The sequence below is a fragment of the Microcaecilia unicolor genome, chromosome 7 (assembly GCF_901765095.1).
Source record: "Microcaecilia unicolor chromosome 7, aMicUni1.1, whole genome shotgun sequence".
Classification (NCBI taxonomy): domain Eukaryota; kingdom Metazoa; phylum Chordata; class Amphibia; order Gymnophiona; family Siphonopidae; genus Microcaecilia; species Microcaecilia unicolor.
Genome location: NC_044037.1, coordinates 34,792,567 through 34,816,511, shown reverse-complemented (window position 1 = coordinate 34,816,511; position 23,945 = coordinate 34,792,567). Strand labels below are relative to the sequence as shown.

General features: G+C 44.8%; 1 protein-coding gene across 1 annotated transcript in view; it reads left to right on the top strand.

The window, feature by feature from the left end:
• Positions 1–23,945, top strand: part of AFF2 (AF4/FMR2 family member 2) — a 572,314-nt gene that overhangs the window by 16,290 nt on the left and 532,079 nt on the right. Inside the window, exon 3 of the mRNA XM_030209863.1 lies at positions 9,306–10,196. Within this exon, the coding sequence (XP_030065723.1) occupies positions 9,306–10,196 (891 nt within the window). The remainder of the gene's footprint in view (positions 1–9,305; positions 10,197–23,945) is intronic.

Sequence of the window (23,945 nt, the reverse complement as noted above, 5' to 3'; positions counted from 1 at the left end):
CCAACCCAAGTCCAGAAGGGAAGTTAGGGAATTTCTGGGAGCAGCCGGATTCTGCAGAATTTGGATTCCAAATTTTGCATTGATGGCGAAACCCCTATACCAAGCCACAAAGGGGGGTGAAAAGGAACTATTTGAATGGGGATCTACTGCTCAACAATCCTTCATTGCCATAAAGAAAGCCCTACTCCAAGCCCCTGCGTTAGGCCTTCCTGATGTGGAGAAACCTTTCTCATTGTATGTCCATGAGAGACAGGGGGTTGCTCTGGGTGTGCTGACCCAGATGATGGGATCCTGGCAGAGGCCTGTTGCATACCTGTCTAAACAGCTGGATGGAGTGGCTAAAGGATGGCCAGCCTGCATGAGGGCCATTGCAGCAACAGCCTTACTGGTCCAGGAAGCTGATAAGTTGACCTTGGGGCAAGAACTGGTTGTTAAAGTCCCCCATGCAGTTCTCACCCTCATGGAGTATAAGGGCAACCACTGGTTTACAAATAACCGCATGGTTAAGTACCAAGCTAGTTTGTGTGAGAATCCACGGATACACCTGGAAACAGTGGCTACATTCAATCCCGCCACTCTTTTGCCAGCATCTGAGGGACCACCGGATCATGACTGTATCCAAACCATGGATGAAGTGTATTCCAGTCGACCAGATCTTAAAGATGTTCCATGGAGGGACCCAGATGTAATTTATTTCACAGATGGAAGCAGTTATGTGGAGAACTCCAAGCGACTGGCAGGCTATGCTGTGGTGACAGAAGACAAGGTGATAGAAGCAAGAGCCCTGCCCCAAGGAACTTCAGCTCAGAAAGCAGAACTTGTGGCCCTCATACGAGCTCTGGAGTTAGCAGCAGGACTGGTAACCAACATTTATACTGATTCCAAATATGCCTTCACAACTCTACATGCTCATGGAGCTTTGTATAAGGAAAAGGGACTCATAAATGCTGCAGGCCAACCTGTTAAGTATGGACCTGAAATACTTCAGTTGCTAGAGGCTGTGTGGGCCCCTAAGAAGGTAGCTGTCATTCATTGCAGGGGACACCAAAGAATAGATACTCCAGTGGCCCGAGGGAACCGCCATGCTGATCGGGTGGCCAAGGAAGCTGCTCGAGGACCCCCAGCAAGTACTGTGACCCCCCTGTTTCAAATTCGATTGCAAGAATGGACACCTATGTATACCCAAATGGAAGAGAAATGGGCTCAAGAAGAAGGTGCAGTAAGGAGACCTGATGGCTGGTTACATCTCCCTGATACCAGAGTTCTGGTGCCACGCCACCTAGCTTGGCCTGTAGTGTCTCAAGCTCATGACCTATCACACTTAGGGAAAACAGCACTAGCCCGCCTACTCAATCGAGTAGTGGTGCTGGAAGGATTGGATAGTCTGGTTGCCACTGCCTCTGCCCGATGTACTCTCTGTGCCCAGAATAATGCTCGTCAGGGACCCCGTATTCCACCAGGAGTTCAGTTTAGAGGACTAACACCCTTTGAGTCCCTAGTTATAGACTTCACAGAAATGCCCAGGAGTGGTAGGTTCCGATACCTCTTAGTCATGGTCTGTACCTTTTCTGGGTGGGTGGAAGCATATCCTACAGTCACTGAGAAAGCCACAGAAGTAGCTCGAGCCCTCCTTAGGGATGTCATCCCCAGGTATGGACTGCCTCTTGCCATAGGTTCAGATAATGGTCCCGCCTTTGTTGAAGCTACACTTCAGGCCCTGTCCCGCGCTTTGCGCATTACCTGGAAATTGCATTGTGCCTATCGTCCCCAGAGTTCAGGGCAGGTTGAGCGGGCAAACAGAACCTTGAAAAATAGCCTAGCAAAGATTTGTCAGGAAACCCAATTGAAATGGCCACAGGCACTGCCACTAGCCCTTTTCCGTCTCCGATGCACTCCAACTAAAGGAACAGCCCTCTCTCCCTTTGAAATTGTGTATGGGAAGCCCCCAGCCATTTTACAGGGAATTAAGGGAGACATAGGGATTTTAGGGTCTGCCCAGGTGCAGGAGCAGGTAGCCCTCCTGGGTAAGATAATTTCTGAGCTTCAGTCTTATGTGAGAGAAATAAACCCTGTCCCCTTCCAGGCTCAGGTACATTCCTTCCTGCCAGGGGATAGAGTTTGGGTGAAAGACTGGAGGCTCCAGCCTTTGGGGCCCCGATGGAAAGGACCTTTTACTGTTTTGCTTTCTACCCCTACAGCTGTGAAGGTCGCAGGGATAACTCCATGGGTCCATTGGTCTCGAATTAAGTCTGCTGACCAGACTGAGCCCAGCACGGATCAGACGGAGCCTAAACAGTGGAGAGCAGAAAGAGATCCAGCGGAGCCATTGAAGTTGCGCCTGACCCGAATCAAAGAATCTACTAGCTGAAAAGAAGGGTCAACTGCATACTGCAGGAGCGGCTGAACTTCGGCTTCATACTGAGACTCTTTCTTGCCTGATTCTGGCTTTCTTGGAATTTGAAAGCTTGATCCTTGTCAGTTGAGGGTCTATCCCAACTGGTATAAGAACTCAAAGACTGAGAACATTATATGAGAGTAATCTGTGATTAGCACAGACTGTTGAAATATTACTGCTTAATTAGTTTGCTGTATTTGTTTTAGATTAGGAAGAAAGAAAATGTTATTCCTAGTTAGGACCACTATAATCTCCAGAGTCTGAGTTGTGAGACTTATCTCTGCATAAGCTGATTTTAGTCTCAAAGGGGGGAATGAGGCAGTGAGCAAAAGAAATTGAATAATTCTGAGAAATCATATGAAGGGTTAATTTTGTTTAAAGGTGCTCAGATATTATTTTAAATTCTCAGTTCTGCTAGCAAGTGAAGGAATGTTATCTGGTTTAAGTTATTTACATTTGCTGGGCTGGGTTAGAAAGGTCAGACACAGGAATTTCTTTCAACCTTGTGAGGGATGGATTGCTAAGCAAACACATGTATTCTATTATGAGCCGGTATATAGCAGGCTGTTTGTTTAGGATTAGTTTAAAATGCTTAGAAGAAATACTGTTTAGAGAGAGGCAATAGATTAGTATTTACAAGTTTTTGATATTTAGAATATGTTTACTCTGTGTAGTTAAATGTAGAATGTCTGTTAAATTCTGTATTACTCTTTGTCTGCTGTTTAAGACTGCAGTTGAGGAGATCAACATGTGGTTAGACTTATCTGCAGTTCTGGCTGGTTTAATATATAAGCTGATAGGTGAACGAGGTCAGGGCTAGTTAGCTCTCGTCTCCTTGATTAATTATAAGCTAAGTGTAGGACTGGGTCAGTTTGAGGAATACCTAACCTATGTAACTGATATTTCAAAAGTAATGATTGGTTGAGGCAAGGTGACCAATCTATTCCTTAAACCAATTGGGAGTAAAGGGGGCTAGGCTAGGAGGAGGGCTTAGGACCCTATTTAAGTAGGAGCAGAAGCAGTTTACGTCAGAAGGAGCTCAGAAGAAAGGAAGAAAGCTGGAAGACAACAGGAGAGACAGCATAAGAAGAGAAGCAGCTGAGACAAAGACACAGAGAGCTGAGAGAAAGACACAAAGAGCTAAGAGAGGAGAAGAGAGCTAGAACTGATGTCCTGCTTTGTTTGCTGGCAAATAAAGAAGATTTCTCTCTCATTCTGGTGTGTGCTGTCTGACTCCTGAAGCATCACAAATTCCTATCCCAATTCCTGCAACAATGAAATACTGTGCCAGCTTCACCGCCGAAGGAAGGGTAGGCATGGGTATGAAGTGGGCCATTTTAGAAAACCGGTCCACCACTACCAAGACAACTGTGTGCCCTTCAGAGTTAGGCAGATCCGTAACAAAGTCCATGGCAATGTGGGTCCACGGTCTCTCAGGTACCGGTAAAGGCATCAGCAACCCCTGGGGTCTCCGACGGTCAGCCTTATGCTGGGCGCACTCAGGACACGCAGCCACAAACTCCTGCACATCCCGATCAAGTGAAGGCCACCAATACTGCTGGGAGATGAACCGCTTGGTTCCCAGGATCCCGGGATGTCCTGCCATTCGAGAGGCATGCCCCCATTGGAGTGTCTTTTCTCTCAGCCGGGGTGGCACAAAGGTCATACCTGCAGGTACTGCTAGCGTCATCGCGGGCACAATGACATCAGGTTTAATTACATACTGCAGGGGTTCTTCCTCCAGGTCAGCCTCCATGGACCTGGAGAGGGCATCTGCCTTGATGTTCTTCTCCGCTGGACGATAGGTCAGAATGAAATCAAAGCGGGAGAAGAATAGTGCCCACCGGGCCTGGCGAGGATTCAGCCTTCTCGCTTCTCGTAAATAAGTCAGGTTTTTATGGTCCGTGAACACCGTGAAGGGCTCCTGCGCCCCTTCCAGCAGATGACGCCATTCTTCCAGGGCCAATTTAATGGCTAATAGCTCCTGATCCCCGATGGCATAATTCTTCTCGGCAGGGGTATACTTTTTAGAGAAGAATGCACATGGGAGAAGTTTCCCACTGGGGTGGGCCTGGGACAGCACTGCTCCTACGCCAACCGATGATGCATCCACTTCCACGAAAAATTTATTTGTCGGGTTGGGATGGCGCAACACTGGAGCTCCAACAAATGCCTGTTTCAGATTCTCAAAGGCCTGACACGCCTCAGGCGACCAGTTGCGAGCGTCAGCGTTCTTCTTAGTCAAGGCAGTAAGAGGGGCAGTCAGGGACGAGTAATTCCAAATAAACTGCCTATAGTAGTTGGCAAAACCTAAGAAGCGCTGTAGAGCCTTACGCCCCGTAGGTTGCTGCCAGTGCAGGATGGCTGTCAGCTTACTGGGGTCCATACGCAGCCCGTGGTTAGAAATGATGTACCCCAGGAAGAGCAGTTCGGAGCGATGGAATTCACATTTTTCCAATTTCACATAGAGGTGGTTCTCCCTCAACCGCTGCAATACGGTCTTCAGGTGCTCCTGGTGCTCTTCCTCAGCCCTTGAAAAAATCAAAATATCGTCCAAGTAGACCATCACAAACTTATACAGGAGATCCCTGAAGATGTCATTCATGAAGGCTTGGAAGACGGCTGGAGCATTAGCAAGTCCAAAGGGCATTACCAGATATTCGTAATGCCCGTCGCGGGTGTTAAACGCCGTCTTCCACTCATCCCCCTCCTTGATCCGCACAAGGTTGTAGGCCCCCCTGAGATCGAGCTTGGAGAAGATCTGGGCCCCCTGGAGGCGGTCAAACATCTCAGAAATCAAGGGAAGGGGGTATTTGTCCTTCCGCGTGATGGCATTGAGTCCCCTGTAGTCAATACAGGGGCGCAACCCCCCATCCTTCTTCTCCACGAAGAAGAATCCAGCCCCCGCGGGTGATTTAGAGGGCCGGATGAAGCCTCGAGCTAGGTTCTCTCGAATATACTGGGACATGGCTTCCGTCTCTGGCCGGGATAGGGGGTATACGCGGCCACGGGGAGGTTCAGTGCCAGGTAGTAGCTCTATGGCACAGTCATAGGAGCGATGAGGAGGCAGAATCTCTGCTTGCTGTTTGGAAAAAACATCTCCAAAGGGTCTGTAGGGCCCCGGTAACATAACATTGGCTCGATCCAAAGGAAGCGTCACTGGGGCTGGCGAGACCTTATCCAAACAGACCTTCTGGCAGCCCGGGCCCCACGCCGTCAATTCACCCCGGGCCCAATCAATGCAAGGGTTATGCAGGCGAAGCCAGGGTAATCCCAGGATTATGGCCTCAGTGGCCGACGGAAGGACGTAGAAGGAGATAACTTCTTTGTGTAAGACTCCTACCCGTATGGTCATAGGCACGGTTCTGGAGCGGAGAACTCCCCGAACCAGTCCCCAAGCCGCTGAGACGGTGATGGGCTGAGGTAACTCCATCGTAGGAATTTGATGAACCCGCACCAGGTCCGCGCTGATAAAGTTGCCTCCCGCCCCCGAGTCAACTAGCGCCTCAAAACAAGGGGTATCCTTAATCGCCAGTAGAACTGGCACCAAAACCTGCATCCAAGGGGAGAAGGACTTTGGCCCTGACCCGGTCTCCCTAGCCGGTATCAGGGCTGCTGGTTTCCCGACTTCTTTCTCTTCGGGCACTCACGAACAAAGTGCCCTTTCACTCCACAATGCAGGCACAGCCCCTTAGAGCGTCTCCGCTGTCTCTCCTGGGCCGCCCGGTCAACCTGCATAGGTTCAGACCCATCGGGCACACCCAGCGACGGGGAAGCAGGGCTCTTGTGCGAGCTCCTCGAGTTAGCCCCTGCAACCTGCTGACCAGCGCGACGTTCACAGGCCCGCTCCCTGAACCGGATGTCCACCTGGGTACAGAGACGGATGAGGTCATTCAGATCTGAGGGCAGCTCCCGGCCTGTGAGTTCGTCCTTAATGTTGGCCGAGACACCATGCCAAAATACCGCAGTCAGGCTTGGGTTATCCCAACCTAGCTCTGCGGCCAAAGTCCGAAACTGGATGGCGTACTCACCCAGAGAGAGTCGCCCCTGATGTAGGTTCAACAGCTGAGTCGCCGCCGAGGAGGGCTTCCCGGGTTCCTCAAAGATGAGCCGAAATTGTTTCAAAAACTCTGCCAAATTATCCAGGAGGGGATCCTTCTTCTCCCATAAGGGCGAGGCCCAGGCCAGAGCGGGGCCTGCCAGTAGAGAGATAATATAAGCCACCTTCGTCCGATCCGAAGGAAAATCCCGGGCCTGCAACTCGAAGACAATTTGGCATTGATTGAGGAACCCCCGGCAGGTCTTACTGTCGCCCTCGTACCTCGGGGGCGTAGCCACCCGAATCCCTCGGCCACATGCGTGGGAACTAGGCGGAGTAGCTGCTGGCGGGACCTCCGCAGCCCCCGTGACAGTCAGCGAGTCTACCCGTTGAGACAGTGCGTTCACGACTCCCAATACCTGTTGTAGCTGAGCATGCAATTGCTGGAGCAGCTGCATGGGGGATGGATCGGTCGAGCTCATGGCTTTTGCGTTCTGTAATCTGTTGGGTTGGTTGTGAGCCCTTGGGCCCTGGCCGAGGCCAGCAGGGTGCCAACCCAGGCCAAGGGGAGACCGACCCACCACCGCACACCTCAGCTACACAATACCCCCTAAGCTACCCCTCCCCCCAGTCCCTCAGGAAGAAGGGAAATAGGCATACAGGCGGGCCTCGCGGCCGAACCGGAACCCACGCAGACAGAGCCACTCGTGCGAGCCTCACGGCTGAACTGGAACCCAATCACACACAGGGAGGGGTGAAAGAACCCAGAGGGCCCCAAGATGCCAGACACGCGCTGAACACCAGCAATAGGGCAGAGGGGGAAACAAAGGACCAGAGCGGGCCACGCCCACGCAGGGGACTAGCGCAGGACAGGGGAACTAACACAGCAACCCCCTCCCCACCAGGGTAGGAGCCCCAGGCAGAAGCCAGAGGAACCAAACACAAAGGAAGGCAGAAAGCCTTTGCCTCAAACCCACTGTAGACAGAGGCACACAGAACATAAAGGGTTAAGCTTGTAGAGCCAGCAGAGAGAGAGTGCCATAAATCAACAAACAATCAGAGAGAACGCTTCCCCTCCCGAGAGGGAGTGGGGCCCATCCAAACAAACACACTGGCAGAGGCAGGAATACAATACACACAGTACACAAAGGGTTAAACTCACTGAGCCAGCAGGCCAGGACACTGGGAAGAGAAATCCTTAAAACAAACAAACCAAGGAGAACGCTCTCACTCAGCCCAGAGCCCCGGAGGCTGAGCAATGCCCAGCCCCCACTAAACAAACGAGCAGCTGACCCTGATTACAGAGCTACGCGCACACACACACACACACACAGCAGCAGCTAACCCAGAGGGAAGGAAAAGAATACTCTAAATCAACACAGATCCCTGTCAGAACCTAGAGCACGTTCTGAGAGAAACCTATCAGGCTTTCCTGTTACCACCAGATAAGTAACGCAAAAGCAGAGAAACTCTTCAGCTGCAGGCTAAAGTACTATCCCCTGACGTCAGCACCACCCCTGGCAGCCAATCAGAAGAGACGTCCCCCCTCCCCCTCAGCCAAACCGGCAGAATCATAACAGAAAGCTAAGTGCTTGATATATATTATCTTCTAAACATTGGACTATTGATAATAAGAATTATTAAATATTATTTAAGTGCATATCACGTGAAGAAGAATAATAATGAAAGTTGGAAGGAAGGAGGTTTTTTAAGAGCAGTGATAAAAATGGGAGTCTGAGAAATGTGAGTACTAAGAATATTAACTTGTTGCCACTATAAAGACATTGGAAGTCTTTTTCCTTCACTAAAAAAAAATTAAATTAAAAATTTAAACATTTACAATTTAAAGAGAACTTGATTTGGTATTTCATTCAAAACAAGATCAGGACTATTTTGTCTTCAGTCTCTTATTATACTTTTTCCCATGCTAAAGCCGTATTAAGGGCTTAGCACCCTTTAGTCATTCATTAGAGTTCTTTAGTTACAGATTCTTTGAGAACTGACCTCTTCCACTATATTTTTTAAATAGAGTAAGTAGATATGTTGGAACTGTAACCCAGATATCTGCAAGTAACATCTTTGAAAGTAATAAGTTTAGTAACTAACATTTCTGAGTTCACATCTGTGAAATATTATCTCATCCGACGTAAATAAGAGGCTGTTTTCTCCATAATTCCTACAATCAAAATGATTTCCAACATTCCTTCAAAGGGAATACACACAAAAGGGCATAGAGTAAATAAATGTTAATCATGCTTGCCTTTTCTTTAGGATGCTTCTGATAGATTTAAGATGGGGTTTCCCCATGTCTCATTTTGAAAGTATCAATCAGCCAAACCTGAAATTATATGTCAGATTGGAGTAAAGAATGTGGGCCAGATTAAGTTCACACAAAGCACTTCAAGTGGCAGTCATTATCAGCAGTTTATATATGCATGAGTTCACTGTCTTTTGTCTGGGTAAAAGGCACTTTAAATCCAGATTAATACAGCAAAGTCTCGATTATGCGACATAAACGGATAAGTGAAAAGTCAGATAATATGGCAAACAATGGTAACCCCTCAAACAATGCATAAACAGATTCTGTAAAAGCAGTATCCTGGGTCACAAAGGTGCTGTTTTGCTGTAAAATCAGGGTCCCGGGTCTGCAACAAATTGTCTCACGTGCAAAACTTTCCTCTGTACTACACCGGAAAATAGAAAGAGACACGGTGACGCCACCGGGGGTCTGTCGGTTATGCTGGATGGTCGGATTAACAAAGGTCGGATAATCGAGACTGTACTGTATTACTGTTGTAGCATTAGTATCATTGTTTTTGAAAGAGTATCACTCCTTTTTTCTTTTCTCTTTCTCTTTTGATATTACTGCAGACAAACAAAGGAGATGCACTTGCGAACCGTGTTCAAAACACTTTGGGAAACTATGATGAAATGAAGGACTTTTTAACCAACCATTCCAACCAGAGTCACCTTGTAGGAATTCCAAATAATTCAGTCCCACAGACTCCTGTTGAAAAAAATGAACAGAATTTTTTCCCAGAACAAAGGAACCGAATGGTTCAGTGCCACCAGAGCAGTAGTCATCCATCAACCTCAATGCCTCCCCCTTCTATGTTGACATCAAGTTCTGCTTTGCTCCACAATCACCAGAATAACAGGAAGTCAAGGACAGAGTGGTCCCGTGGTGCTCACAGCTCTAACGGTAGCCAGCCCAGCCAATCTAACAGTCAACCGAGTAGAACAAAACATAGTTCTTCACATGATCTGCTCCAAGGGAAATATGAAGACTTCTACAGTTGTCAGAACGAGCAGCATAAAAGCGGAAACATAGAGGACTCAGTTGCTGCCCCATCATCTTCCCATTCACGAAGACACAATCATTCTAAATCTGCAACTGGAGAGCATGCATATAAGGAAAATAGTCATTCGAAATCCCCAGCTGAACTAGAATTTGGAGGACATGGTTCTGGTTCGCCAGCACCTTCCACGTCTTTATTATCTGCAAACAATGGACTGTCAACTCAGAACTTCCCGTCAAGCTTGCACTGCAAAACAAGCATGACCCAACAAAAACCCACAGCATATGTAAGGCCTATGGATGGTCAGGACCAAGTTCCCAATGACTCACCTGAACTGAAACCTCCCATAGAAACAGAGGATGGATATGGCACCCAAACGTTTGGAGCCTTACTGGAAGGAAAAGTGAATGCTCCCACTTCTAAAACTAAATTACCAAAGCTAACTATCCCACAAGCATGTGAAGTAAGTTACATCTTTTGTTCCATATTGTGTTTCAGTTTCTTGAGATGCCTCAATTATTTCCTGCAGTTTTAAAAACATTTTCCCTAAACTTAATTATTTTATTGAATTGTACATATTATTTTACAGCAGTTCATTGTGACTTTGATAAGTTGACCTTATGTGCATAGTTAGATTTTATAAAAAACTTACAGTGACATACAATACATAAATTTATGGCAACTTAGAACCCTATTTACTAAGCTGCACTGTAGGTGTGCTAGCGCTTTTAGTGCATGCTAAAAATTAGCATTAGCGTGCGCTAATTTTTAGTGCACGCTAAAAACGCTAGTGCACCTTAGTAAACAGGGCTGTAAGTGTAGCTGTGTTCACCTGTTTATTTAATAATTAGAACTACAAATTCATAAGCCAGAGGATCAGATATTAGTCAGGGGGTCAACCATTTTAGAATAATTCACTCTGAATAATTTGAGCCACAACCAACAGTGTTCTGCTGCATCTTGAATTAAATATGTATATTCCCTGACCATGATCCAAGTTGATTATGACTCAGTTTAATTTTTGACCAGTATTATAATAGGGTCATTCCATGTCAAGTGGTCTGATTTCAGAGAAGTGCCCTGCGCGACCATCACGGATTTCAATGAAATGTTCTGTGAACATTCATACATGTCCCCAATGAACATTGGTAAAGTTTTACGTTCGCCGATGCAATACTTGCTGAGATTGTTCACAGAAAATGTCATCGAAATCCGTGATGGTCGCGCAGGGACCACCAGACCACTTGACATGGAATGACGCAATAACCAGATGAAGAATGGTTGTGATTTGGATACCCAGTTGGCTTTAAGGTTCTATGAAATTTCTCCCACATATTGCTGTGAAAACAATTGCTTTATTCATGAGAAACCTACCAGTCCACCTTACATGTTGAGGACTAGGCAAATATGGTCCAGATTAGAATTAGAAATTGCATGTATGAGCTGGGATAAATCTTGAGATTTAGTGAGCCAGATAACGTAAGAAACTTGAACTGAATCTAATCTGGCTAATTGAAAATGTTGTATACTAGCAAGTAAAATGCCACCTCAGTGGCTACTATATAACCTTTTCATTTAGCAACGGTCTTTTTAAAGACCAGCTTAAGTCCATTTCACAAGACGTGTCACCAAGGACAAATGTGAATGTCAGCATAAGTATCAAGACTCCTGAGGCAGGCATGCATGTGCCGAAACTTGGCACCATGTCGAGTCAGATTGAATAAACATCTATAATTTTGCTTTGGTGTCCTGAGTCTGTTTCTGAAGAGCCTGGTCCAGTTCCCACTCCTTGTGGTTTGACTTGTGCCAATGTGAAGCATTATTGTGCAATACCTGCTTAACTCACATAGCGTGTATTTGCAAAGGGGTGAACACAGGGGTGGAACACAGTGGGGCTTCCACTTACACATATAACTTATAGAATGTAAGTTCAGATGATTAAGGGGGGAACTCATCAAATGGCATTAAGGCCTTAAGTTGCATTATTTGTCTCTTAACACTACTTAAATGGCCCTAATGGCACTTGATAAAAAAATACCACTGTGATATTTAAGTCGCCGTGGGTTAGGCAGTAATGAGATTCAAAATATGCAAATGCATGATTTATATTCATTACTATGCAAATTCCCTAACACAACTTGCAGTGATACGCTACAATTATATGATGGCATAGGTATATACACACACAGGTGTGTCAGTAAGAGCATGCATGCTTTAATGTGGTCTGCGTGCAGGTATGTTCAGGGACCAGGGGTGGAATTGGGATGTATGTGCAAACTTCATAAAATATGCATGTCCAGACATTTACGCCCATCTCAGAGGAGGTATCCTTTTGTGTGAGAGCATGAATATTGCTGAAGTTTCTTTTATAAAGACACACAGGCTCCTGTTATCTTTATAATAACAGGGAAAAATATGGGTGCTTTTCAAATTTTTATAGGCATCCTTTTTATAAATGTATCCCCATAGAGTTAGATTCAGTAAATAAAGCCTAACCCCCCCCCCCCCCTTAAACAGTATTCTATAAGCCATGCCATAGAATAGTGCTTAAGCATTATGGTTGCACGTAAATTTAGGCATTATGGTTGCACGTAAATTTAGGCACCAGTGAAAATGTGATGCAAATGCCTGCAGCTAAATTTACACATGGAGCACCGTATTCGTTAATTATGCGCGTGACTCAAAACCACGCCCCAGTTCTGCCCCAAAACACCTATGACTATCCCCTTTCCGTGCCCTCTTTTATGGGCCATAGGTAGGTTTAAGTTGTGGATCCCATGCCTAACATTACATGCTTAACTCCCAATTAAATCTAATTAGTGCCAATAACTGCTTGTTAAAAAAGCCAATTATTGGCACTAAATGGCTCATTATTCAATTAAATTGTGCATGCAAATCGGAACTGGACCTAAATTTACACACGCAGTTTTTGGTGACCTTTATAGAATCAGGGGGTTAATGATCACTTTTGTGCCAAGCTGTAGTCCCGAAGGAAGAAAGGATCACTCCTAAGGATGGGGCGAGGACAGTTGACTGAGTTTTTTGGATCTGTGGAAGGAATGGCTGTTAGAAAAGAAGACCCGACTAAAATAGTGCAATGCAATACTTGCATGCTTTTACATTTTGAAATGTTCTGATATAGTTTAACATTAATAAATCCTTGGTCATGGCACACAAAGCTTAATTTACTGACTTTCTGGAGCTTGGCCAGAAACCCACAGGCCTATAAGGGAAGCTGTTCTTGAGGCCCTGAGAATATTTGACCTCCAGTTTTACAAATGTTTTAAGGTAGTGTCAGTATTTGTATTACTAATATACGTTTCCTAATTAAGGGCCCCTTTCACCAGGCTGCGGCAAAAGGGGGCCTGCGCTGGCATTTGACGCATGCCCAGGCCCCCTTTTTCCACTGCAGGTAAAAGGTAGGTCTTTTTTTTAGGAAATGGCCATTCGGCAAGTGAAGCACTTGCTGAGCTGCCATTTCAGGGGGGGGGGGGGGGGGCGGGGAGCCCTTACTGCACTGCCTGATTACCGCCGGGCACATATTGGATATGATGTGTGCTGGGGATGGGAACTACCAACGGGCTGCTGTGGTAGCCTGGCGATACTTCCTTTTGAGCGAGCGGTAAGCCTGCGTTGGGCTTACCGCCGCTTTCTAAAGGGGCCCTAAGAGTTCTGTTTACTAAGCAGTGCTAAGGGCACACTTTTAGCGCATACTAAAGAGTGCGAGCTAAACGCTAAAGTCACCCGTAAGAATATATGGGTGTCTTTATCGTTTAGCGTGAGCTAATTTTAGGCGTGCGCTAAAAACACTAGCCTGTCTTAGTAAACAGGGCCCTAATTGTTCTAATGATTAATGTTATGCTGTATAGGTTGACATTCTGATAATTTTATTGGGGATTTCTCTACCCCCCCCCCCCCAACACACACACACACACATATTGTCGCATGAGAACTAAGGAATGAGATTTTTGTAATCGGTTTTACTGGTGGACTTGAGATGTTCTGTTGAAGTAGTTGTTTTGAGAGCATAATGTTAGACTGTTTAAAGGCTCCTTGTTATTTATTAGGATGGAAGGCGGTAACAAAGACTGATGTGTTTTGCAGCAGGGTTTGGAATAATTTTCCGAGAGCTCTATCTCGACACAGTAAAAGACCTATTTGTATCAAGTGGATGCTGAAAGCTGCCGGCAGATGTTGTTTTACTTTTAACGTACAGAATATTTAATAATAAATGTTGCTTTCTGGAGATTTGCATTACAGATGTTGCTGTTTTTGTTGTTGTTGGTGTGTATTTTTTTTAAACTTAAGTTCAAATTTTACTTGAGATTCTGGCTTTAAATTTTAATATAGTCTATCAAATATATAATTACATGGAAATGAAGGCGCGAATAATACTGCAACAAAAATAAATAATAACAGGTCAATATTTAGAGGTCCTTTTACTAAGGTGCGCTGAAAAATGGCCTGCGCTGGTGTAGACGCTTGTATTGGACATGCGCAGGTCCATTTTTCAGCGCACCTGCAATAAAAGGCCTTTTTGGGGAGGGGGGGGGGTCCGGAAATGGACATGTAGCAAAATAAAAATTGGCGCCCGTCCATTTTGGGCCTGAGACCTTAACCGCCACCCATTGACTTAGCTGTAAGGTCTCACGCGTTAACCGGGTGGTAATCGACAGCGCGTGTACACTGCTGGTTACTACCCGGTTAGCGCCGCGCGCCGGAAAATACTGGACACGCATAAAAAATGAAATTAACGCCCAGGCCACGCGGTAGCCGGGCGGTAGTTCCGAATTGGCGCGCGTTGGGTGCACGTAGGCGCCTACGCGGCTTAGTAAAAGGGCCCCTTAATCTGTAATTGCCATTTCTTTTAAATGCTGGCCACAGCATTTAAAAATATCCATGAATATTTTGCCCCAGCTGATAAGTGGATAATTTCCTGTTCTCTGTATTTTCTTTTTTTGTTTCTTTGTTTTCCTTTAGAATATTCTCATTCTCCCACGTCTTTTCCTTAACAAGGGTTTAGGGAGAGTTTTTTTTAAATTTTTTAATGCCGTAGGAGATTTCTACAGTGTTTGGATAACCTGCTGCTTTTCCTGTGATGATTTTGAGACTTAAGTTCTGTCCCCTTTCCGCCCCAGCGCTATCCAAATAGAACCAGAGCAGCCTGTAATGATTTTCAGTCACATTATCTGGATAATACCGTTGAAAATTGATGAATTCCCCAGTCAGCGGCACGTTTCTAGTTACAGGTGCTGTTACCCGGATAACTGTTTCTGAATATCATTCCATATCAAAGGAAGAATTAGCTTGATAAAAGCATTCTAAAGTATATTGTAGATGGAAAGTCCAATCTCCCTCTAGGGATGAGTTTTTATAACTGTTTGTTTCACTTGTATGTTATTTCTAAGCCAATGTACACTCTTAAAATGAACAGGAGGAAATATTTTTTCACTCAAGGAATAGTTAAGCTCTGGAACTCGTTGCCAGAGGATGTGGTTACAGCAGTTAGCATATCTGGGTTTAAAAAAGATGTGGATAAGTTCCTGGAGGAAAAATCCATAGTCTGTTATTAAGAAGGACATGGGGGAAGCCACTGCTTGTCCTAGGATTGGTAGCATGGAATGTTGCTACTATTTGAGATTCTAAATGGAATCTTGATATTCCTTGGGGTTCTACATGGAATGTTGCTACTATTTGGATTTCTGGCAGGTACTTGTGACCTGGTTTGGCCACTGTTCGAAGCAGGATACTGGGCTAGATGACCCATTGGTCTGACCCAGTATGCTATTCTTATATTCTTATGGGTACGATCCTCTCTATAAATTTTACTTCTAATGACCGCTATCGTTCTTGCATTGTGCCAAAGAGAGTTTTCTTTCCTCAAACATATTCACATAGTTTCATTAATGTGCCAAACCAGGCAAAACTTGTCGAAGGTTCATAAATTGATTTGTTGAAACATTTAGATGACGTCTGAAGTGAATTTCAAAATATGGGGTCTTTTTACTAAGCTGTGGGAAGCACTAATATGTACCAGTCAAATGGAATACTGTAAGTTACACGCACCCCAGCCATGTTTGCTCCACTGCAGTTACACCAGTTCTATCACTGGTGGAACTGTGGACGTGTAAATGTAAAGTGTGCCAATGCCAGTTCCCAGATGCCATTATAGAATAGGTTCTGACCATGTGTCCTAGGGGCTGCCTATGTGGAGGAGACCGATTGTAAAATATAATTTAATCTAATCTTAACAATTCTACACCAGCCTTTCCCAACGAATGTTGGACCCAACACATTGGTTTACAACAATAAGCAATAAAACATAAAACAAATATGAGAAGCCAGGGCCATTCTTAGTAATTGTGGGGCCCTGTGCAGACCAGTTCAGTGGGGCCCCCCAGCTCCTTGTCTAGCCCTGCCCCTGGGTTGAAGGAGGTGAGGTCACCGCCACTTACCACAGAGCTTAATGATGTTAGCCAGGGAGAGGAGGATAAAGAAGAGCCCAGAGCTGATCACAGGAGGGAGACAGCATGGTGTCCCGCCAGGCCTCCAAACTTTCAGGCCGCTGACACTGGCAATAATGTAAGCGCTGCCTTCAGCCTGCCCCGGAAGTCTTCTCTGTACAGCTACTTCCTGTTCCAGCATAAGCGGGATGCTGTACAAAGAAGGCTTCGGGGAAAGGCTGAAGGCGGCACTTACATCGCTGATTTGCTGCCTGCAGCGGGCAAGAAGGCGAGCAGGTGGGGGTTGGAGAGAGGACGAAGAAGAATACCATACCAGTCAGGGAGGGGGACGGGCGCTCATGGCAACATCCCTTCATGATCGGCACTGCCCTACCCTTAGTATGCCATTTCACCAGCTCCAGGGTGCTTTGCATTAAGGTAGGTTCGGGGAGGGCTGCAGGGCCCCTGGGAGCGTGAGGCCCTGTCGCCTCTGCCTAATACCGGCCCTAATAAAAAAAACTTTCAAAATAAAACAATATTCAGATGTCTGTGAAACAGTGAATATGAAGAAATCTGCCCTAAAGAAATGGGAAGAACATTCCATACTTGGACAGCTTTGTAGGAAAATGATTTTTCCAAAAACATCTTAAAGCGAACAGTTTAAAAGGATGGAAAGACCAATGCATAGTTATCCTTCAGCTTAGCAGTTTTACTGCCATGGGAAAAACGTACTAACCGACCCTTTAGTAACTTGCCCAAGATCACACGGAGTGACAGTTGGATTTGAACTGGGCTTTCCTGGTTCGCAGCCTGCTGCTCTAACCATTTTTGTTTTTGTAAAACAAATTTATAAGAATGGGTCATAACAAGAATGTACATGTTCCAGTCTGAAAGAATGTGCAGAAATATAATAATAGGCGGGCTGTAAATTGGAAAATACATATACAGTAATAATAAAAACTAGAAGGAGAATCTAAAAATAGCGAAAGAAATATCAGTATAATCATAGAAAACAAGAATGCTAATATTTTAAACTATTTCTACAGTTCTCCTCCAAGACTAAATACTTTCTCGCCTGACACAAGATTGCCATTTCCTCTTTCTGTTCAGAATGGTGTAATCTGCTTCAGTGTTTGTGACAGCGGGTAACAGATGCCAGCTTTCATCGTAAAACTCACAGAAAGCATCTGAACCAAAGAGCTGTATGAGTACGACTGTGCCTACGAAAAATGGAGATCTTTCATTTTCCCATTCCTGCTAGGAAAACATTTTTATGGGCTCAATGTGCCATAAAGTGAAAGGACTTTGTTATATGTGTTTCAGATCATCCTCTTATCACTGAAAGTATCGATTAGCTCGGTGCTTTCTAAGCCAGCTGCAGAAAAAAAGACTGCTCTCCTTCTGCATTAAAGAGTAGGAAACATTGACAGGTAGATAACAGTATTGATTCAGTCCAAATAGCAAATGCAGAAAGGTTTACTGTGCAGTACAGCATGTGTGACTTGTATAACAGTTTATAGGCATCAAACCTGTTAAGTGTGTTATTTAGTGTTAATAACAGGTTACTTATTGGGACATAATACCATTTCTGTTTACCCGTTTCTCTTTCAAACGATGCTCTGACTTGGTCACCAACTTCGTAACCGAGCAAATTGTTTCTTTCTTTTATGTATTTCATTCCACTTCCCCTATCCCTTCTCCCCCCCCCCCCCCCCCCCCCCCCCCCCCCCACCAAATATTTCTGGTGAGTGAAGGCACGGAATAAAGAACAGAATGTTCCGAGGCTCAAACCTTCTTCAGTTTTCGCTCGACGTATTTTGGGCCACAAATATTACTGTTTTGAACAATTTATGGCTCTCCTTTTTCCAGCATGTGTTTTCCATTGCATAGTAGGGTTGTGGCAAGTGGGCAAAATGAAGCATAATTCAGATGTGATGTCAGAGGCCACTTGTAACATCATAAATCTAGCATCTTCGTGCCCAGTCCGGATGAGCGTGATGGAGGTAACAAGATTTTTTAACATGGAAGAGGCAGGTGGCATCTTAGAAACTAGACCGTTTAGGGGCCCTTTTACCAAGCCATGGTAAAAGCGGCCCTGCATTAGTGGCAGCTCGTGTTTTTGTCGCTCACCGAGACCCCTTTTACCGCAGAGGGTAAAAAGGCCGAAAGAAGAAATGGCCGTGCGGTAAGTTCGCACTTGCCGCGTGGCCATTTCGGGAGGGAGTACTTACTGTCACCCATTGAGGTGGCGGTAAGGGCTCCCATGCTAACCTGGCAGTAAAAATAACGGGAACAAATTTCCATAGCGCTGGAAATGGCACACGCTGCAGCAGCCCGGCGGTAGTTCCAGATCGGCGCATGGTAAAAAGGCCTCTTAATGAAGCATGAGCTTTCGAGGACCAGAAGCAAGAAGTGGACTCTGGTCCTCAAAAGCTCATGCCTCAATACATTGGTTGGTTTTCTAAGGTGCCACCTACCTTTGTCATTTCTGTTACACCAGACAAAGGGGCCCTTTTAGTAAGCCGCAGTAGGGCTAACGCACAGGTAGTACGCGTGCCAAATCAACACTACTGCTGGGGTAGTGCAGGCCCCCAGTGGCAATTTTGAAGTGGTAGAAAATAATTTTCTATTTTCTGCCATGAGGGGCGTTCCCCATGGTAATCGGCAGTACGGCCACATTTGCACTCATGGCCTGATTACCACACGAGTAGTGCGTGAACCCTTTCTGCCAAGTAAATAGGTGGTGTTAAGGGCTCAGGCAGTAAATAGCAGTGCGCTACTTTTCATATTAGTGCACAGCCATTTATTGCCCCATTAAAAAAGGCCTTTTTCCCAGCTGTGGTAAAAAATAGCCCAGCGCACATCAATTTCCCAGCGCACAGCAATTTCACACGTCCATACTTTTGCAGACCACTTTTTACCGCAGCTTAGTAAAAAGACCCCTAACATAGTTACCTCTTGGAAAGAATATTTACTGCATGTGTAAATCCCAAATTGATCAAGCAGTCTTTGATGTCTGCCTGAATCTATTAATGTAAAATGTGGGTACGAATCTAATCGTAATACTGCCTTGTTCTTTCTATCGTCATTTTTGTGGACTAATTTACCTCCACACATACGTACTGAACCATCATTTTCTAAATTTAAAGTTCTGTTGAAAATTCATCTTTTAGTTTGGCCTTCAGTATTTTTGCACAGTGAGATGGGGCTGTTGGGCAGTTGACCGATACAGAATTTGGACTGTTGTTGTCTTCCTGTCTCCCTGTTGAGTCACGATTGAATGAAACTCCTTTTTCCTATTTTAAAATGGAGTTCCTTCCTGTCTTTTGTATTTTATGTTTTTAATTTGTTGTAAACCACTGTGACCTTTATCCTGATATGGCAGTGTGTAAAGCTCTTTTAATAAAAAACATTACGGAATTGGTAAGAAACCCTGTTGCTGATAACCTTGGATTTCTTTCCCATGCCTGCGATGCGAATGCCTATGTTTTGATTTCAGGATCAGAGTGAGCAACAAGAAATATGTCTGAATTGTGGCGTAACTGTTTGTAGATTGGCCCAATATAATGTCACCTGCATGACTCAGTCACCAAGTGAGTGACAGCATTATTGCGCCGACTCTAGCTAGTATATAGATTTCTTTTGGGAGCCCTACATATGTGAGACATTAAAAAGTCTATCCTAGAAATCATGATCCATGTGCAACCTTTTATGAGGTTTACACCCATTGTAAAACCAGACCTGCTTCCATAAATCTGTATGAGTTCATAGAAATTGGCCAGTTCAAGCTGTGAGCAGACGTATTGTATTTATATAATCAACATCTTTTTTTGTAAAGTTCTTGTTAAAGAGCTTGGCTGCCTGATGGAAACAGAGATTGTAACATCATAACATATTAGATAAGGACAGGTAAAGTGGCCCATCCAGTCTGGTTAGTAAGGTGTTTAGAGTTGTAACTGCTGCTCCGTCAACTTACCCTACCATCTCTGCTGTTATTTTGAGCTGAAGTACCCTATGCTTCCTTTCTATCTTCTTGCTATTTAGGGATCCTCTGTGTTAGAGAATGCCCCGTGCCCGCCCCATCCCCATGGGTTCTGTCTCTATCCCCACCCCATCCCCACAGGTTCTGTTTCCGTCCCCGCAAGCCCTTTCTCCGTTTCCGCCCCATCCCCATGGGCTCAGCCCTCATTTGCAGAAGCATCGAATAATTACCGACCCATCTCCCTCCTTCCTTTTCTCTCCAAATTACTTGAGCGTGCTGTTCTCCGCCGCTGCCTTGATTTTCTCTCCTCACATGCTATTTTTGACCCACTACAATCTGGTTTTCGCCCTCTCCACTCAACCGAAACTGCGCTTAGTAAAGTCTCCAATGACCTATTACTGGCTAAATCCAGAGGTCAATATTCCATCCTCATTCTTCTTGATCTTTCCGCTGCTTTTGACACTGTCGATCACAGCATACTTCTCGATACCCTGTCCTCACTTGGATTCCAGGACTCTGTCCTTTCCTGGTTCTCTTCCTACCTCTCCCTCCGCACCTTTAGTGTTCACTCTGGTGGATCCTCTTCTACCTCTATCCCTCTGCCTGTCGGCGTACCTCAGGGTTCTGTTCTTGGTCCCCTCCTCTTTTCTATCTACACTTCTTCCCTTGGTTCATTAATCTCATCCCATGGCTTTTCCTACGATGACAACGCTGCACCTGGGGGGGGGGGGTGATGATGACGTTGCAACTGAGGGGGAATGACACTGCATCCGGGGGGGTGGGGGGGTGCAGCTGCAATCCGCCCCAGGTGGCAGCCAACCAAGGAATACTACTTATACTGGTTAGTAAAGTGGTGTTCAAGCCTTCAAACTGATCCTAGCAAGTACACCCCCTTCCCCCTCCCCAGCCATGCACATGCTCAAAGCCAGCTTGGGTTTGTCACTATATCCCCAATCAATGTATGTGATATGTGTTTGCATATTCATTAGGGATATCCTGAAACTCCCAACTGGTTTGGGAAGAAGATAGTTAAGGACTGGTCTGGGCTATCATCTTAATCTATCTGTTCCCCAATGAGGTTAAAAATGGCAGAAGTTATTAATTAAAATTGCACCAGGATTTTTAAAAACAAGAGCTCTGTTCATTTCTATTACAGTTCATTTCGTCTTTATTAAATATACCACAAAATCATAAGCATTTCTAAGCGGGTCTTTTATTAAAATGTGTTAAGTTTGGGGCTTAACAAACTATAACGCTGAATTTTAACGCATTGCAATCCCAACACTAACGTTGCATCTAGAAGGGGAGTTCCCATACATTTTTTAAAATTGCAGGTCATGTATTAACTTTTGGATTAACGCCTGCTACCTGCTCTGAGTTAATGTGGGGCATTTACCACCTGCTATTTAGGAGATGCTAAGTGTTCCCACATTAGCAATGCATTTCCAGTAAAGGGTAAGTATAATTTATTTATTTATTTGGATTTTGCTCACACCTTTTCAGTAGCAGCTCAAGGTGAGTTACATGTAATGCGCCAGCTGGTTAATGCTTCCGTACCAACTTCCTGCACGTGACCTGCCCTCAAATGAAATTTTTTTGAAAATTTCAGTAAAGCACAGTTTAACATATGGAAACAGACATACTATTTCAAATGTGGTTGCATGGTAGCCTGTTTCCATGCACTAAGGGCTTAATGCCTTTAATAAAAGGGCCCCTAATTGGTTTATAATGGAATATTTTACAGATGGGGCAGTAAAGGGGGAGAAAGAAGTTAGTAGAAGGTCCAGGATACAGAATCTGCTGTAAAATATATAGTAACAAACAAGAATCACTGATAGACAAAAGATGGGGAGGGAAGGAACTCACGGGTCCTTTTACTAAGGTGTGCTGAAAAATGGCCTGCGTTAGTGTTGACATGTGTTTTGGCCGCGTGCAGAATCATTTTTTAGCGCACTTGTAAAAAGGGCCTTTTCAAAATTTTTGCCGAAAATGTACATGCGGCAAACTTGTCGCGCATCCATTTTGGGTCTGAGACCTTACCGCCAGCCATTGACCTAGCGGTAAAGTCTCACATGGTAACCGGGCGATAATGACCTTTGCACGTCAAATGTCACTTGACGCGCGTAGCTGGCGCATGCCAAAAAATAAAAAATATTTTTCGGACACACATAGTGGACACGCCCCAAAAATGAAATTACCACAAGGGCCACATGGTAGCCGGGTGGTAACTCAGAATTGGCGTGCGTTGGGCGTGCGTAGGCGCTTATGCAGCTTAGTAAAAGGGCCCCTCAGTTCACTAGGACAAAAGACTGACTTGAGGGGGGGAAAGATAAGCATGGTAGCTGCTAACATGGCACCTACTCCAACCATTAAACTGAGGGAAACGCTTGGGCAAAATAAAAAGTTTTCAATGCAGCCTTGAATTTCCCAAAGTATAACTCTAGGCGAATGTGATGTGGGAGTTGATTTCAAGATTATCTTGTGTGATCAAGACTAAAATAATAGTGTGATGGGACAAGCAAGTGTTTATGTTGGGGAAAAACAGAGGGAATGCGATAGACAACGAAATTATAACGAAAAAAGGTGGAATTCCAGAGTTTGGTGGACAATAGTGAGTATTTTAAATTGAATCCAGTAGGAAACAGGAAGCCAATGATCAGAGTCCAGTAAAGGAGTAACTCTAGCAAAACATTCAGAATGATGAAGATGCTTAAGCCGGGAATGGGTTAAATGTCAGACAATTTTCCTGGAAATACTTCAGCCCTTTTTAATTCTTACTGTTACCTTCAGATCAAATGCTTGAGGTATTCAGGCCATCGGTCCCCTGACTGACAGATCTGTCTGCTCACAGCCATACACAGGTTTCAAGTCAATCACATTAGAATCTGTTTCTGGACCCAGTGATTTCCCTTGGCTAAAAGGAATGGCATATTTCCAAGATAATAATGTTACAGCACCATTTGGATATGTAAAGTCTATAGGTGAGTTTGTTGAATAGCAAAGCAGGCTGACAGCACAGACACACCGTGCTTAAGAAAAAAAAAGGCCATTGCAACTTGCTAGACTTTGCACTGTCACGGATGATTGGTTATTTTCATCACCCTTTGTTTAAAATCATCTCAGAATTAATTGGCGTTCATTAATGCAATTCTTTGCAGCGGAATTGCAGAAACAGTCATTAATGTAGCCAATAAACATAAAAAAGAAAAAAGGATCCTATTACCAGGTCCCTACAGGCTGTTAACTAACATTTTGAATAAGAATAAATAAATATAAATTAAACATTTTTACAAACTGCAGGGAATGTGGGAATCTAGTATGGCGGTCTGTGATAACACTTAGTGCCAATTTGCTACAGCTCGTCTGCTGTTAAAGATTCTGCTATAGACGTGGAGCTTCCAGTGCAGATGAATTAGGTTTTAGGGACTTTTAAAATGTGATTGGAATGAGGTGGTACCAATTTCTTATCGAAGATCTGTTGTCAGGACTGCTTCACTTAGGACTTTATTTGCTAAGGCTTATTTCCTGTTTTTTTTTTTGGGGGGGGGGAGGGATGTGGAACGGGGAGAAGCTTTGTAAATTAGGTCCTTAGTGAGACAATCTCTAGTTTCATAAAATACTTGACATGCAATTCCCTCTAGTACATCAGTGGGGAATAGGGTTGCTTGGATTTATGGTAATACTAGGCGTAAAGCAGATTAAAAGCATCAACCCCTGTATTGGTGGGAGGAAAACAGGCTCTGCAGTGGCTTCCTGTGATATCAAAATTTAACCAAGCAATATTTCA